General features: G+C 38.3%; 1 protein-coding gene across 3 annotated transcripts; it reads right to left on the bottom strand.

The window, feature by feature from the left end:
- Positions 1–701: 701 nt before the first annotated feature.
- On the bottom strand, positions 702–15212 carry LOC144468592 (uncharacterized). Of its 3 annotated transcripts, none has more exons than XM_078178170.1 (8): positions 14923–15212; positions 13877–14032; positions 12842–13296; positions 12213–12459; positions 11042–11227; positions 10722–10971; positions 10441–10643; positions 702–10275 (listed from the first exon to the last, which is right to left on the bottom strand). In XM_078178170.1, the coding sequence occupies exons 1-8, from the start codon at positions 15058–15060 to the stop codon at positions 10141–10143; spliced, it is 1770 nt and encodes a 589-aa protein (XP_078034296.1). In that variant the 5' UTR covers positions 15061–15212; the 3' UTR covers positions 702–10140. The 3 variants fall into 3 exon arrangements, with proteins under 3 accessions (XP_078034296.1, XP_078034299.1, XP_078034298.1); XM_078178173.1 differs by having other exon boundaries at positions 11048–11227; XM_078178172.1 differs by having other exon boundaries at positions 12842–13293.
- Positions 15213–16740: the final 1528 nt, after the last annotated feature.

The following is a 16740-nucleotide window of genomic DNA, read 5'->3' as shown; positions in this document are numbered from 1 at the left end:
TGTCTTTTATTTATTTCGCCTGGAAAAAAGTTGACGAATATTGGCGTTCATTTTTCTGTTGCAAAAATATTTAAAATAAACAGCATGGAAAATGTTAGAATTGTTACAGCGCATTTTTAAATATTAATATCGTGATCTGATTATTATTTATTAACATACTTTATGGAAAAGTAAGACTTGTAACTTGCCGGCGTTACGCTTGTTTCGTAAGGGATGTGAAATGACTTGCGTAGTACGCTTCTGGTCAATTGAATTTGAACATGAATTTACGAATCGTATGAAATGAATTTATGTTCCTTCCTCGTGGCAATAGAAATTAGTACAAATATTTCTTTAAACTTGGCAAAACGATTTTACAAATGAAATAACTCTATGAAAGAAAGCAATGTACTATGGGGTGTGCAATTCCTCTCAACTATTCACCTTACTACTAGAACCGCTATAGTGAGCAATTTAAAATTGCAATCTTGGCCAATGAAGCTGTAAACAATAGTATTGGATATATTAAAACACTATTCGCCAGCAATTAAGCTAATGCATGGAAATAACAGGTTCAACTATTAAGAGAAAAATTCTTGAGAGGTGTTTGCCTCTTCACAATTAGTAGTTTTCCGTTTCCAAATAAGTTTTTATATAAAAAATTAAATATTATACAATGCTCGCCGTGTTAAATGGTAGTGAAACACAGATCGCAACACGACTTGTTAACGCATTACTTTTGTTTTTATTTATGTTTTCAATGAAGCTGCATCTGTGGTATCACAACAATGCCCTTTTGCAATAAAATGCCCCCCAAGAGAAAAAAACACATAATCTGTCAACATCGCTCAAAAAGTTTGTCGGGCCCGTGACCTGACACGTGTTCACAGCTTCGATAGTTTCTTTCTTCTCTGTTTTAACACGTTGTACAAAAAGAAAATCGGATCGGAGAAAAAAGGGCGAACGCGATTGTTGTACATTTTGGTCCTTTGCCCGTCGATCGCCTGTGTCTGTCGCGTCGACATGGATTTTTCATATATTATCGTCCCGCTTCGTTCCGGAATGAATCTATTAATCATTCTCTCTCTCTCTCTCTTTCTTCTCGAGAGGAAAAATCGGAAAAAAATCGAAGAACAATTATCGTCCCGGAAATTTTTCGCGAACGTGAAAAAAAAACAAAGGCAAACGACGCCAACGACAAACACAGCGTCCGCTCGAACATTCATTGACTTAGGCGGTATAAGCGCAGAAAGGTAAAGAGGCGCCGAGTGATCGCAAATCTCTCTCTCTTTTCTTTTTCTCACAATTGCTATTTCTTGATTTTTGTTCGTTCTCAAGCACTTGTCTTCTCGCCAAGAAAGAAATTCCTCGAAACGGAAATGGACAGAACACTTTATTATTCTAATTGATCTGTGACCGAGAAAAAAAGAGTGGCGTGGGTTCATCCTGCGTTCTCCGATCGATCAAACAATCGTCTGTAGTATCGCGCTCATGATTATTCGATGACCTATTGATGGCTAATAGAATGCGGAGCCTCATGCAATTATGGATTTTATCGTGTCGAATTCGTTTGAAATATGTGTCAAGGAGAACATTGATACGGTAGAAAGAGTGAGCAATTGTTTAACATTTAATTTATAATAGAGAGAAGAAATTTCAGAGTGACTTTATTCTTAAGCATTGTTACTGAAGAAAAAGATATTGAATTACTTTTTTTTTGGTAGGCCTAATTCAACGGAATTCAACGTTCGCGTGACTCGTGCGATTCTTTCTAAACCAGTTCTCGTACGTGTCTAATTAATTTAAATAGCGTAGACGTTCGTTTGCAGGTTCTAAATAAAATAGAAACCTCAATTAAACTTTATTAAACTTCATACCATACTGAATTCAAAGACAATCGTGTATGCCATAAATGCATAAAATCCGCAGTCTAATAATAAGTTCCTTATATTCTCTAGTTAATACATCTGTCCATCTCAGCCTCGAATTAATTTCCAACAAATCACATAGCAGCCCAATAAATAGCTTAAAATGTCTAACAGGGTTTTCGCTTATCGATACGATATAAAAAAAGAGATTTCGAAATAGTTTATAGTAAGGAAGATAGAGATTCAAAAGACAGAGATTCATGAACTGAAGATGTAAGAGGATAAAAAAAGGCAGAGAGAGAGAGAGGGGGGGGGGAGACAGATAAGAGAAGAAGAAAGACATGATAGAGATTCCAGTAAAATTTCATGGATTCAAGTTAGACCCGTAAGTTAATCGAAGTTAGGTACCACTGTCATGGGAGGTTTCGCATACTGTGCTTCGGTATTTATAAATTAATCTGTCCCGACGATATCGCGCGTGGGACTCACGACTCGCGTTACAGTACAATATTAAAATATGTGCATACATTTTACATATATAAAATGTATGTACATGTACACATTCTGTCCTGTTATTCGTGAAACAACACAGTTTATTCCTTGTTTACAGACTATTCAAATCAATAAGATAGTTCCAATGGAATAGAAAACTAGTTCCGAAAAATTAAGGTATAAAAATCTGCAGTCTGTGTTAATCTTGTTCAAAGAATTAGTAAGCTGTTATCACTGCTATCTTCTCGGTTTCACAAATCACAGAAGTCTGCGCAAGATACAGGTGAAGTGAACTCAGCAGGTCGATCGTACGGGGCAAACATCATCGTCGTGATGGAGAAAGAGCTTTTGATACAAGTCGGTGGACAAGATTCGATAAGCTTGTAAAATCTATCGACTAAAGATCGATTAATAATTTGTACAAGAATCGACAAGAGAGTTAACGTTGGCCTCCAAGAGACAAGTCCGAAAGTAAATCGAATAAAATTGCTGTATAAGAATTTGAATAGAGAACGTCTGCCGTAAAATAATCAAAACATCAACGCAGTTTTAATCTGACAGAAGAATCTCGTCCATGAATTCTATAAGCTCGTTTTAGATCCTGTCCACCATGTATCTGTCTGAATACTTGAGAACCGAGCTTGGACGAAGCGGCGTTACGCTTCAAAATGCGCTCACGTTGCTTCGTTCAAGCCGCCGCTTACACTATTTACTATTCAACAATTCAAAATACTTATAATGATACACACAACCTTGAATAATCTCAACAGCTGCTGGCCTTAGCCCGAACTAACTTACATATCGTAGATCGTGGATACAAAAGTAGTTTCTTTTTTCTTTCTTTTCTCCGCTATTGCTAAAACGACGCGGTTCTCTTCAACCGCGAACACGCGCCGGGAGGTGTTCAAAGAAGTTAGCTTTCGTACGAGCTTCCCTCTCTACGATCGTCTCGCTATTATCTCTCTCTTTGTCGCTTCCCTACTACAGCCTATTTTCCTTAATATCATTTTACTTTTTCGTTTCCGTTCTTTCTTTTTTTTTTATTATTTTTCTCTCGTTCTTTTCTTTCTCGCTCGCATCGCTCGGTTTCTTTCATTGTTGTATACAAAATATTGTAATCAGGGCACTCACGATTCACCATCATCGGTAGTCGTATGCCACCTTCCTTTCCGTTCTCACCACTTTCTTCGATGCCGAAACAATAATCGAAGAGAATGGAAGGAGAGAGAGTACCGAAAGGAACGCGTCATCCGTCGCATCGCTTAAGAATTTTCACGAGTTTCGTCTTACGATTAATAACCGTTACCGCCTCGCGTCTCATTTACCCATTATTTAATATTACACTCGATATAAAAATAATACTCAGTCGATTAGTACAGATTTAATACTCGGCATAGAACCGGGAGGGGGGAGGGGGGGGGGGGATCTTGGCGCTTCCGGTCGTGCGGTCTCCACGATTTACAATCGCCGAAATCGTTTCGAATCTCTGTATTCTCTTGCTATATCCTCCTTTTTGCCTTTTTCTCGTCTGCCTACTTATTTATTATTAAGTTACGTACAATGTGACTTAGGAGGTTCACCGAAGGAGTCTGATGCGATATCAGAATGTCCACGGTCGAGCAAGCGGACGGAACAGAGCTGGGCCGCCGTTGAAATCACCACAAAAGATGACGACATTATGTCGGTGACGTCTTCGATTATTATTAATATGATCGAAAAAGTACTCGAACACCGTTTTTTTTAAAACATTAAACATCTTACTTTAATTGGTATTCCTGAATTTCGTGGGTTTTAAATCTTTCAACAAATATCTTTAAATAAATAAAAATGACTTAACTTGCAATAAGGCTGCCATTCGCGGCCTGAAACGGCGACGAATTTATTAATGCATTACCTAACTATTTATAACTGTGTCTCGAAAGACGTGATTATCGATGTATGCAATAGTTAAAATTCAATGAAATCACTTTGCACTTCTCCATAGAGCGATACCGATCGTACCGGTCAGTGTTTACGGTTCTAAAGACACCTGCGGCGAACAGCTACAATGTTCCGTTCACAATATGCAGATTGATTCTCAGGATCGAGTGAGTAGCGCAGGTCGCTTGACTCTCGAGAAATAAATAAACTTATCATCGATGACGCGCGATGCGCGCGTCAATGAATGTTGAATATGCATGCATCAATGAATAGATCAATGCCGTTCTGAATGGAACGATGTCAACGAGAAGCCATGGGTGATCTCAACGCGGCGCCGAGTCTCTCTATCAACGAGCAGGGTATCTCCGTCACCCTTTTCGTTTTCTCGCAAAAAAACCCCTTCATCGTCATTTTCGCTTTATCGCGTACAATTATGCATCATTCGCGTTCTCCACGCTCTCGTCTCGAGGCTTTCGTATACATTTGTTCATTATGGACGATCTCTTCGAAACAGTTTCTCGATCTGTCGAGACCAAAACCTTCGTGGCCGCGTTACATTATTAGCGACCATAAACGCGGCGACGAAGTAATCTTGCGGTGATTCGAACTGTCTTCGATCGTTCGAATTGTTTCGCCCGTATTTTGCGGCAGGCTAATTCAACGCCAGATTTATGCTGGATAATCATTGATAAATTTAAACTGTTGATTTTCGTGGTGAACGAACAGAAAGTAAAATCGATAGCAATTTGGTAAAAGAGCTGTTTTGTTTTTCAGCAGAGACTTTTGGGGGTCGACTCGAAAGATCGAAGTTGGGAGTCCTACCGATCGGTGACCGATCCGTTGGCGGAGGGTTCACAGCGTTCGTAACGAACGCATACTCTTATTTAAAATATTATTACTTGAACATTATTCAACGAAATCTCCAGGCGAAGGCACCTAAAGCATCGACCGTTCCACGGACGCTGATCAAGCGCCGCGGTTAATTAGATACACGTGTATGTATACCGAGTGTGTTCTGAAAGAGAAAGGAGGGAATGACCATACGCGCGCAGTGTTTGATGTCTGACGAACTAATGAACTCTTTGCAAACAAAAAAAATGTAAACAAAAAGAAAACACTGGAGAAATAAGGGAAATAGAAATAGGGAGAGAAAGAGAGAGCGTGAGATAGAGAGAAATAGACAGGAAGAAAAATACAGAGTGAAAGAGTAAGAGGGGCGGAGAGAGAGAGAGAGAGAGAGAGACAGAGAGAGAGAAGAGTGAAACTCGCGTTATAAACGTAGAATACAGTAGAAACAATAAATTAAGCCAGTCGTTGCCAAATGTCTTACGCAAACGTCGGTGCAAAAAACAGTGAATACAATAATAAATTATAGTTTAAATAAATTCAGGAGAGGGTCGCTTATGTAAAAATAGACGTACAAAAACAAGGACGTGGGTTCGGGAAAGGAAGGAACCGTGCGGGATTTCGAATGGGAAAACTGGGAATTTGATGGGGCCGTCGGGATGGGCGGATAACTAAATAATTTAATAATTAAGTAAGGCAAAATCTCGCCGTCGGGGGATTCGTTTAAGTAGTGTTGGTTAAAACTCCTTATCAGCTAAAGTCAAACGCGTAGAATACTGATACATAAAAAAACTCTATAAGAAGCCTCAGCTTATTTTTCTTCTTTACCATTGTTAAAAAAAAAAGAATTAATAAAAGAAAGAGAAAAAGAAGAGAAGACGAACCGTTCGTGTGTGTGTGTGTGTGTGTGTGTGTCTAGCGGTCTCTGCAACTAAATTTTACTTTGTTCAAAGATTATCATTGTATCTTGTAAACGTTTTTATCGCAAATTCATACTCGATTGCATGTGTTTGTGTGTGGCTCGTGTATTTAAACATACATATATGTATTATATGTATATAGATATACATATTATATCTCATATATAATAGCAATACTCGATTTCTCGTGTTCTAATAATTATAAAAAATATCCTCTAGTTTTCTTCAGAATTAGTAGAGAGCTCAAACCTATGTTCTACTTACGCGCCTACGTTGGTAATAATAATTATTATAATAAAAAATATATATAAGTATAATCATAATAATAATAATAATAATAATAATAATAATTATGTTTTCCGTGTGGTTTAACAAGCTACCGCGAGCCAAAAAAAAATTATAACTGAGTGAGAAAAAAATGCCTAACGAAGTAACTGTCCATTTCATCCACTTTGTCTTCGTCTATCGATGTTATTCTGCATAAATAAGTTCGTTCTCTTCGCGTATGGTACACTTATAAAATGGTATGCTACACAAGTGTTTCTGTCGACGTAATTTAAAACTGGCGGTCCGGGGACTCGGCAAAACGTGCCCCCCGTGTGTACTTTAATAGTCGTTTACTTTCGATTTCGTCTCACCGCTAAGGAGATGCTGTTTGGTTTACACGCATCGCGTATCTTTTAAATAAGCGTCACTCACCGAATAAACAATTCTTTTACAACCTCGCGAGAAAGTCAATTGGGAAATTCGTGTATGCCAACGAACCAGTGATAAAATCTTATTAATTCTGAAAGCCGATAGCTATTCTGCCCCGAATTTGTTCGTATTTACATATACTGCAAACGCGAACGAACGAGATATGCATAGTGAAGGCTTATTTAAAAGATACGTCACTCCCGTACCTACTTGTGAAACAGGAAATACATTGAATACGTACTAAGTGGAAGGATCATTTCGACGCATGAGAGAGAAAGCTTAGCAATCTGTCATTCGGATCGCACTAGTGAGAAACCTCATCATCGCTTATGTCTCTTCCTCCAATACTCGGGTAGTCAGTAACGAGATACCACATGTACAGTGCCGTTCTTATGAAATCAACGTCATTCAAAATCCATTATGTGTACTGTCTAGGCTGCGCGCGATTTCATAAGACCGCGATCAAATCAAAATTTTACCGCGGCCGTTCCCCTTTTTAAAGGGAACTATCATACACACGCAATCTATGCATACACCGCTAATCACTACATAAATATATATATAATTATATTATTATATACTGTTTTTATAAGACATTGATCACACAAACTAATTATTCAGGTGGAAAAAAAAGGAAAGAAACAGCACTGTACCGTGACACCATTGGTTACTCGTACATTAATATAGAATTAGTATATTTGTATATGTATATATATATATAATATTTATAATGTTATAAATATTATATTATATATATATAAATATATATATATATATATTCATATATCTGTACGAATGTGTTCATAAGGCTCCTTTGATAACGACTAAAGACTAAGTTTTGCTCCACGGATTACTGGCAAGCGAATTTGACCAAGTTCTGCCTAAGCAGTCCTCACCAAGAGTTATCACTGATAAAAAGACTGAGAAAAGGTGGTTGAGGCGGGGTAGGAGAAACAAAAAAAATGAAGGGGGGGGGGAGAGAGAAATGTATAAATGTTGTGCATGACGTCGTGAAAGAGAAAGATAAAACGTTAATTTTTATCGTATGCCCTTAACTATACTCTATGTTACACAGACTAAATCTATTTTTGGCAAAGTTGTTTATGTATACAATGTTAGATTATTACGATACATGAGTAGATGCACTGGCCATCGTATTATGTGCTATTTAGCTTCCCTTAATACCTGTTTATTAACACATGATCTGTACAATCTGGAAAAAAAGTAAATCAGTGATAGCCCTTAGACGAAAAGAGAAACGATAAGGGAGAAGACAAGGAAATAATGGATCTGAGAAGATAAACGGCTAGCAGGCACATTTTCATTCTACCAAGATATACTATTGTCACATTCACGGTCCACGAAAGTCGCAAAATGATGATCGTACTCTGAGACTATTATAATATCATCTATTAATAAAAGAGCGATAACGATTTATCTATTTTTACACTGAACATGAAAGAGATTCATGAAACGAGGACACACGTGTGTCTCATACAATAAATACTGTACATATCTAACTACAATTTGGCAATAATCTGTATAAAAAAATTTCCTGTCATCGCATCTGCTCATACTGGTAAGTTTTGTTACATGTTAACATGACCATCCACCCTGAGAGGGTTAATTGATTAACGAGGCTGAGAGAAATCACAGTTTTCCTATTCTTTTTACAAGCATATTAAGCAGTAACATAAACAAATTCAGTTTTATTCAATATTGGCTTGTATCAATCGCTAGAAATTTTTATCGATCTGTGTTTGCATATTTACGGAAATTTGTTTATGTTAAAACCTAATACAAAACGAATAAAGTCGAGCAGAGAATTTGGTAAAATAATGATTAACCGAGGCCCGCAGCAACCGTGGAGCAATAAAATTTGTTACTTTTAACGTCCGGCATACAGAGATGAGTGTAATCTAAGTATTATTTCCTGAAGTTTCTTGTATGTTTGTTCATTGTCGTCGAGAGAGCATGTGAACGAGTATTGTGTGACGACAATCTACGTACCATCGCGTTTCTTATTGCTTTCGGAGTCTTAGCTTATACATGGTGGTTGCGCTGTTTCATCTATTTAAGTACAAATTATTCAACGGCTTCATCAACAGCCGCAAAAAAAAAAGCCTTCCGAGACGTAACGGGGGCAGGGTATAATAAGAATCAGAGGGCAAGGGGCAGAGATAATACGTAAAAGGTAGAAAAATCAGTATTAAATGTGTTCACACCGGCAGTCTCGTGCTCACGTAAAAAAAAACGTACCTACATCGTCTAAATGAAGATCTTGTTATCTTGTAAGTAAATATTCGCGCGCTTTTACTCGCCACGTCTGATATAAGAGCTAAGGGGAGGGATAAGAGGGAAGAGATAAATCGCTGAAAGGCCACTAGAGTATGATGATACTGGCATTAACGTAATTTGGCAAAGCTCAAATTACCGTGTACGCATCGGACAATTATACAGTTAACACATTTGTCACGTCGTGCAACTGTTTTGCTGTGTTCCATTGTGATCTTATCCCCACGCCTAACCGAAGGGAGAGAACATCCTCTGCGTTATTTAAAGCCGATTTAAAAAATACATTCTCTTCATAGTTTTTTTTCTCGCTCATTAGTTAGAATCAGCTGGGTCGTTTCTTTCACTTAATAATTACGCAAGACAACGAGAGTATTATGATTGTTATCGTCACTGACAGCTAAAAGCCCGTGGAACAAAACGGTGAGAATTTTCATGCCCACTAATCGTGTTTAGTGGCAAAACGTTTTTTTGTTTTAATATCGTTTACGTTTTTCTCATTTTTATACTTTCTAAGTCTTCCCGAACAGTAATTTCTAGCACCGTTCTTAGACACTTTCACCGGTGACTGTATTTCTTACGTCACTAAGAAAACAGACAACGACCACCATCATTACATATCTTTGTCTCAACGCGGGGATACATGCGCGACACCGAAAGAACAATTTGCGCGTGTTTATGTACAACGATCGCCCGTCGCTCTCTAGCTGCAAGCGTACAAAATTTTGTATAAAAATATTCTTCGTATTATCCGTGTATATATATGTACATATTTCGAATAACCACGTAATTAATACTGCGTACTTAATATCATCGTTCCTTCGTGCGCTCTGCACCACGGGCTTGGTAGCTCGCGGGAAAAAAAGGATCGTCTCCCCATAATGTCCCGCTACCTTATGATTCTCGACGTTCTCATCTCGGGAATAGAGACAAAATTGGAGAAAAAAAGGAGAGAATCTCCTCCCGAACGAAAACCGGCAGCAGAAATCACGAGGAGAACAATCTCGTCTTCTACACCCTGTGTATCACTGGACAGAACTTTGCTGTCAAGAGATTCTTTGTTATACATATTTATATATATATATATATATATACTTAGCAAAGTCGTAGCTGGCCAAAAATGTGTTTCAGTGTGTGTCTTCGGATAACGACGTCGCAACTAAGTTCAGCGGTACATCGGAGACGTTTTCCTCGTCTCCCTCGTCCGCTTCTTTGACATCCCCAGATACATGACATTGTTCTCGACCTTCCGCTTTCACGTGCTACCACAAACATTCAATTAGAATTCGATACTCGACAACATTAATTAACGGTGAATTGGCATTCGCTAAAAATCTTCAAAAGTTATAGAATACACTCTCCATTTTAAAATATAATCTGAATAATATGAATCAGTCTAGTGAAAACGCTAAATATTTTATACTTACATGCATCATGTAAGTAGGCAAGGGAAGGGAGTAATTAAGTTGAGCGGCAGGGGGTGGTGGGTGTGCACCAGGTATACGTGGCGGTGTCAACGCCGCGGCCATCATTAAGTGAGGTTGTATTTGTCTTCGCAGAGCCGCCAGCATGTCTGCACTTTCTGCATCCATCTGTTCAGATTGCGGTGGCAAAATCACGTCTCCTTTTTCTGACAAAGAAAGAACGCCCGCGTTGAAATAAAAATATTCAAACAGTATGTTGAATATAAAACGTCTGAATTTCCTACTTCTATGCCTCGTTGGTTTTTCACCCTTAGGTCTACGTCTACGTGTGTGTATCGTATCCCTTCGCATAGTGGATGGACGGTTCACCCCATGGAGTTTATAATAAAGCCCGCAGGCGTTACAAACCATCTCCCCTTTCATGTTTCTTCTCCAAATAGTCGTGGTCATGGTACCACAATTTGTGCAGGACATGTCTACCTTTTTAGTCATGTTGCCACTGTGCTGATCATACTGCTGTTTCTGATCTTCCACCTGTAACGACGAGACTGTGTGAATACAACTCTGGCAGGTATGCTAATCAAACGTTAGAAATTAAACGTACCTTCACCTTCATTTTATTTGACCACGCAGTAAAATCTTGGGCTTGTTCTTCGTTCGGTTCATGCTGGTAATTAACGATGTCCGGACTCATCGGAGCTTTACTAGGGTAACTTTGTTTTCTACGACCCTTTGTCTCCTTACGTCCGACACTGGCTGGACTGGATGGATTGCTATCCACGGAAGTGCCCTAAATAATATCAGAAAGAAATTGTTACTTTATTACCGTAAAAATAAATATTACATTTGATCAGATAATACAATTAATTCTGTCATAAAATATGTTAAAGTATTGCAAATTTAATAATAAAATATTTTTGATAAATGTAAGTAAATTTATATGTTTAACTATATTTTTATTCGTTCTATTTCTTATCGGAATTGTAAGTATGAGTCTACGATTATTTGCGAAATGGTTTGAAATGGTTAAGATTAAAAATGTATAAGGTCTGTGCCTCGAAAATCGGTGCAGGTACGGGTATTTTGACCGAGGATTTGAGAAAAGTAGCGTAGGTACCCGTTATCAGAACAAAAAGCCAATAGAATAGAAAGCCCACAAAGGATATTGCAGTCCTGTTCCTTATTCTACTAGAAATCGAAGAATTCCTCACGCCGAACAAAGTACGTCCTAAAATCTATAGAAATCCCAAGTTATCTGAACATCTGTTAACAGCGGGTTGACATGATGGGCTCGGCGCTTATGGTCTATCATAAAGAGGCTTCCCGGTTATCTATTATCTACAAGGCCTACCACGTTTCTTACCTGCAGGCAGATGGGACTAGAATAGCCCCAAAAGGGATCCCTTGACACCCGAGGGTCACCTGACCTGTCTTTCTTTCTTTACCTGCAGATCTCTTCTGGTATTTGCATTGAACAAACTGCAAGGACTTCCCTCGGAAAACTTTTATTTGCACGGAGATCAGAGGCCGAGAAAACGGTAACCGAAAGGAAAAGCAAAGGGTCCCCGTTCTCCATAAATCTCGGAATTTTACCTCAACTTATAACTCCAAAAAAAAGTCGACGTTCACGACTGTTTGTGCATGCTGATATCACATATTTCATTAGTAGTTGATTAGGAATTCCGTAAATATTTGTGAAGTCCCAGAAGGTAAAGCTACTGTCGATAATAAGTAACCATAAAGGAATTTAATTGTAAATAGTAAATAACACAAACCTTGTTTTCTATACACGGGACATTGGTGCGATTCCCGAGCACAGAACAGTCTGGTACAGTACGCTCGATTGTAGTTCCTTGAGTATCTCTGTAGAACCTAATTTGCGGTGACACTCGGTCCGAATCGACAGCCGTAATACCGATCTGTCTATTATTAATTAACGAACGTAGAAGATTAGTTGCTTCGCCGGTAAATCCATTATTCAATTTGTCACCGTTTGTCCTGGTAATTTCTAAACTCCTATTGCTATAAGAAAAGTAAACCAAGTGTTACATTTTCCATGAAATAATTTCACGAATGTAGCTTAATAATGAGGTACTGAGATAAAGCTGTGCAGATACTTCTGCAGGTAATTGGGTTCCTACTCTAATCCCAAATAATAACAATGGTATCTTATCTTTGGGACTACACCTGCTGTAAGTGGCAGCTACTTAAGTAATCCATTAGGTAAATATGCATTAGTCACACAAGGTCTATTTGACTATCTTTAATTCGTAACTGCATAAATTAACAACAACAATATCCACTGAGCAAACAAGTGTTCTTCTTTTATCAATGGAATGTAAATTACATTTTTTTTTTCTCAAAAAGAATTGATCTATGTTTTAAATGAAAACATTGTACTTACTTTGCTAATGCTTGCCACAGTTTAGTTGTTTCTTGATCTATATTTGTGTCTGAACAATTACTTTCCGGTGTGTCCATTCTATTCACTGGACTGTGATTGGGGGTACTTTGTTTCGATTCTTCATAATTTGTTTCCACTTTCATTCTCTTATTAATGGTCATATCATAACCATTTTCCTCCCCCTCTGTATCCTGCTCATCCCGATCTTCTATTTCTAATCTGTCTGGATCAGAGCTGTTCGAACAAGTGTCATCTTCTGGTTCACACTTAATGTTATCATGCTCTGGCATATCATTGGTGCGCAACTCCAAATGATGTGTTTGCGTTTGAGGTATAACGTTTTGATTAATGCTGGCCGGAGAGTTAGGCTCCTCATTGAACAATGTTTTGTTCAATTGGAGAAATGACTGTAGAGGACTTAAGCCTGCTACTTTGGCAGTGGAGAAAGACTTCTTCTGAAACAAAATAAGAATGCACAATTGAAATAGAAGAAAATCATACTGAAAGAACATTAACACAATTTACTATACACTTATTTTATCAATAAAAAGTAAACACATGCTGAGTAGTTTCTTTTAATGCAAGGAATTAAACATGGTATTTGTACTTTGTACCTGTTAAAGAGTAAATAGCAGGAAAATAATTAGCTATGCATAACTTTTTTTTATCATATAGTCACTATCAAACTGATAAGGTTAAAGTTGATCGCAATAAAGGAAACCTTGAAGTATCTTATGTAATTACTGATATATCAGGGCACAGAAGCAAATAAATGGTATCCTGCACATATTACTGATGTGTTGGAATTACATGGAATACACATGTGCTGAAGCATTCTTATCTACAATCACCTATTACATGGTCACGGTTACATCATTACTAGGAATGGGAATGACTACTAGCTCTGTCAGCAATGTTAAACTAATTTTTGTTCATTAGTCAATAAATGATACATTCATATTATCTGATCCCTATTAGAATATACTGTTGGTGCACCCATGTTAAAATCACATGCAAAAATTACTCAATAAATACCTGATCATCGTGTGATGATAACTGCTTGGCATAATCCAGGTACTGTTTGAGTATGACATCAGATTTGTGTGACACCTCACGGAAGTTGTGTAGTACATCCAACTTGTACACACACCGGTGACAAATAATCGGTGGCAAAGAGTCCCCATCTTTCACCTGAATAAAATGTATCAACAAGATTGTATTTACAATCCACCCAGAGAGCTCCTCTATCTATATAAGACAGTGCCTACATTGTTTAATGGATATGCATCTAGGTCATATCATGGAATATACAGATTTAAAGGAATTCGGAATTGTAATAATGAATACAGCATCCTGAGCATTATATCTTAGCAGGGGTCAAAAAATAAACAATCGCATAAATGGTCTCGAATGCGTACGAAGAAATCTCGAAAGTCATTGAAAAAATAAAGAGATCTCAGACGACGAAAACGCGTTCGGTCCAGACGGGAAACGAATGCGACGTCGAACGCAAAGTGATGATCGTTTAAAGTAGGTTGGACGGAAGCAGAGCTTTTCTCCAGAAGAGCATATACATATAGTGAACCGTGGACGGGAAGACGAATTACAGAGGGAGAAGAGCAGCGCTTAGGGAGCCAGAGTGAAATGTGACAGCGACTCGTGGAATCCGCGTGTGAAACCTGATAACAGGCCGTCTAAATAAGGAGCTGGCTCCCCTCTCCTTAGGATCCGCACGAGCGAGGAGCAGAGCTTATCACTGCCATTTTAAATGCCCCCGTGAGTAGTCGGCTTATCTCGCGGACACATCTCTTGCCAAACTTTCTCCCGTGGCACGCGCACACACACACACCGCACACACACATTATCTACGAACACACGCACCCTTGAGAGACAACGAACGTTGAATAAAGACGGAACACGACGTAGACGAGGATGGATGAGGCGAAACGAAGCGAGAGTGATGGGAGCGCACGCGAGAGAGAGGGAGACACGCTGATAATGCGAGCAACCACAGATGGTCGCGTCTGATTTATCATCGCGAGCGCACGAGGACCCGGTGAAAACTCGGAAACGGGACTCACCGTGATCGAGAGGCATGTCAGTATCTTGTCGGCGAAGTTTCGCTGTGCGCCCTCCTCCTCGAATATGGACAATTTGACACCGTCCGACGATAAACAAAGGCGACACAGCTCGTAGAACTTGGGCGGTACATCGAACATAATTGTGAGCTCCGGCTACGTTGCGCCCTGCGTAAAGCGCGAGTCATCAAGAGGTAGACTCTTTCCTTGGCCGACGTACTATCTTTCTCCACTGCCACTACGCGTTTAGCGACGAGGAAGGGTACGCGATCACTTATCACAGTCACCGCCGCGGCTCATTGTCAGCGGCACAGTGCATACGATCATACAGTCTCGATTCTAGCTAGAAAGGAAACTACTATCCGATCCACGCAGCCTCTAGTTGCATACTGCGCAAGATACGACCCTCCGCCATCATTCGAAAATCAATCCTTAATACGCATGCGTCCGTAAGTGGAATCATTATCAATACATCACACAAATTTTATCATGTATGTATATACATTTTGATAAAAGAAGTGTATGCAAATTTTGAATCATGAAACATCATTCATTCGTTAAAAAAATATCTTATCGTAAAGTTGAAGTTGAAAAATTGGATTTTATCCAAAAATTACCGCCCTTTGAACCACCGTACATTGACGATAAGTTCTTGATCGAACGTCTACCATAATACTAAAAATCTGATTACAAGAGAATCTTCATCCAATAATAGGGTGCCAAGGTCATCCAATTTACGGACATAATCATCAAAGATTTCAATACAAGTTTCGCCTCTGATATGTCGTACGTTTTGGATTTCAGTTCTCAATTGTCACCACTTGATGGCGCTCGGATACTTGTGTAACTATTTTGAAACTGAAATGAAATACGATAGAAAATTATAAACAATATTTTAAATATTTAACTTATAAAAAGTATTTTTTTAACTATTGTATTGCCTGAAATAAGTAATCATGAAATCCTTGCAATCATACGTTACATTAATATAGTACTGACAATTAAAGCTATTTTATTTAGCATTTTCGATTAATTTTCTTTCATCAATTCCTGACAATCTAATCATATATTTATCGATAAAAATGTTCTTCAAAATAAAAGGACATTGTTACATCTCAATAAGAATCTCATATTGGCTAAACTAAGATTTTGTCTGAAATATTTTTATAAAACAACAACAGCGTTTTGAGTACTTAATTTCACTGAAGTCCTCGAACGTCCGATCAAACACCGCGCCATCTTTCTTCTACCATTTTTCTGGACCGTCTGACTTTCCTGTTACACTTGTTATGTAATTTAGCTCACGAAAACTGCAAGATGTCATCATTATCTGTAAACACCGAATCGAGACAAAGAATACTAACTTAAGTTTTTCTAATTAACCCTATTGTAATCCTAGATAACAATTCAGATCCTTTCGATTGTGGAGACTAATATACGTTCCAGTTTTCGGATTGCGTCGCTAAACTTATTTATATTCGCGTAACAGATACTTCTTTCTCGTTTCTATGCACCTTGTAAAAGGTAACTAGTAACTGTACTTTCGCATCGCGGACGATGAATTCAGGATAAAGAGAATTCTCTGAACATGAAAGCAGTTAAAAATTTACCGCTAAGACGATGATTCCTGATTCCATCTCCTGGAAATCAGTTCATCTTCCTTGCAAAAACTTTTCATAGATGATGCTATTCTTTTGCCCGTGATGTAATGCTAGACAAATGTATTATTAGTCAGGAACTAGACAACGGAATTGCCAGGAATCACGTTGAAACGATGTCCTGATGCTATAGTATCATGAAAATGATAAAAAATTAAATTGG

The sequence above is a fragment of the Augochlora pura genome, chromosome 4, assembly GCF_028453695.1.
Source record: "Augochlora pura isolate Apur16 chromosome 4, APUR_v2.2.1, whole genome shotgun sequence".
Taxonomy (NCBI): domain Eukaryota; kingdom Metazoa; phylum Arthropoda; class Insecta; order Hymenoptera; family Halictidae; genus Augochlora; species Augochlora pura.
This window is presented reverse-complemented; position numbering and strand designations above follow the sequence as displayed.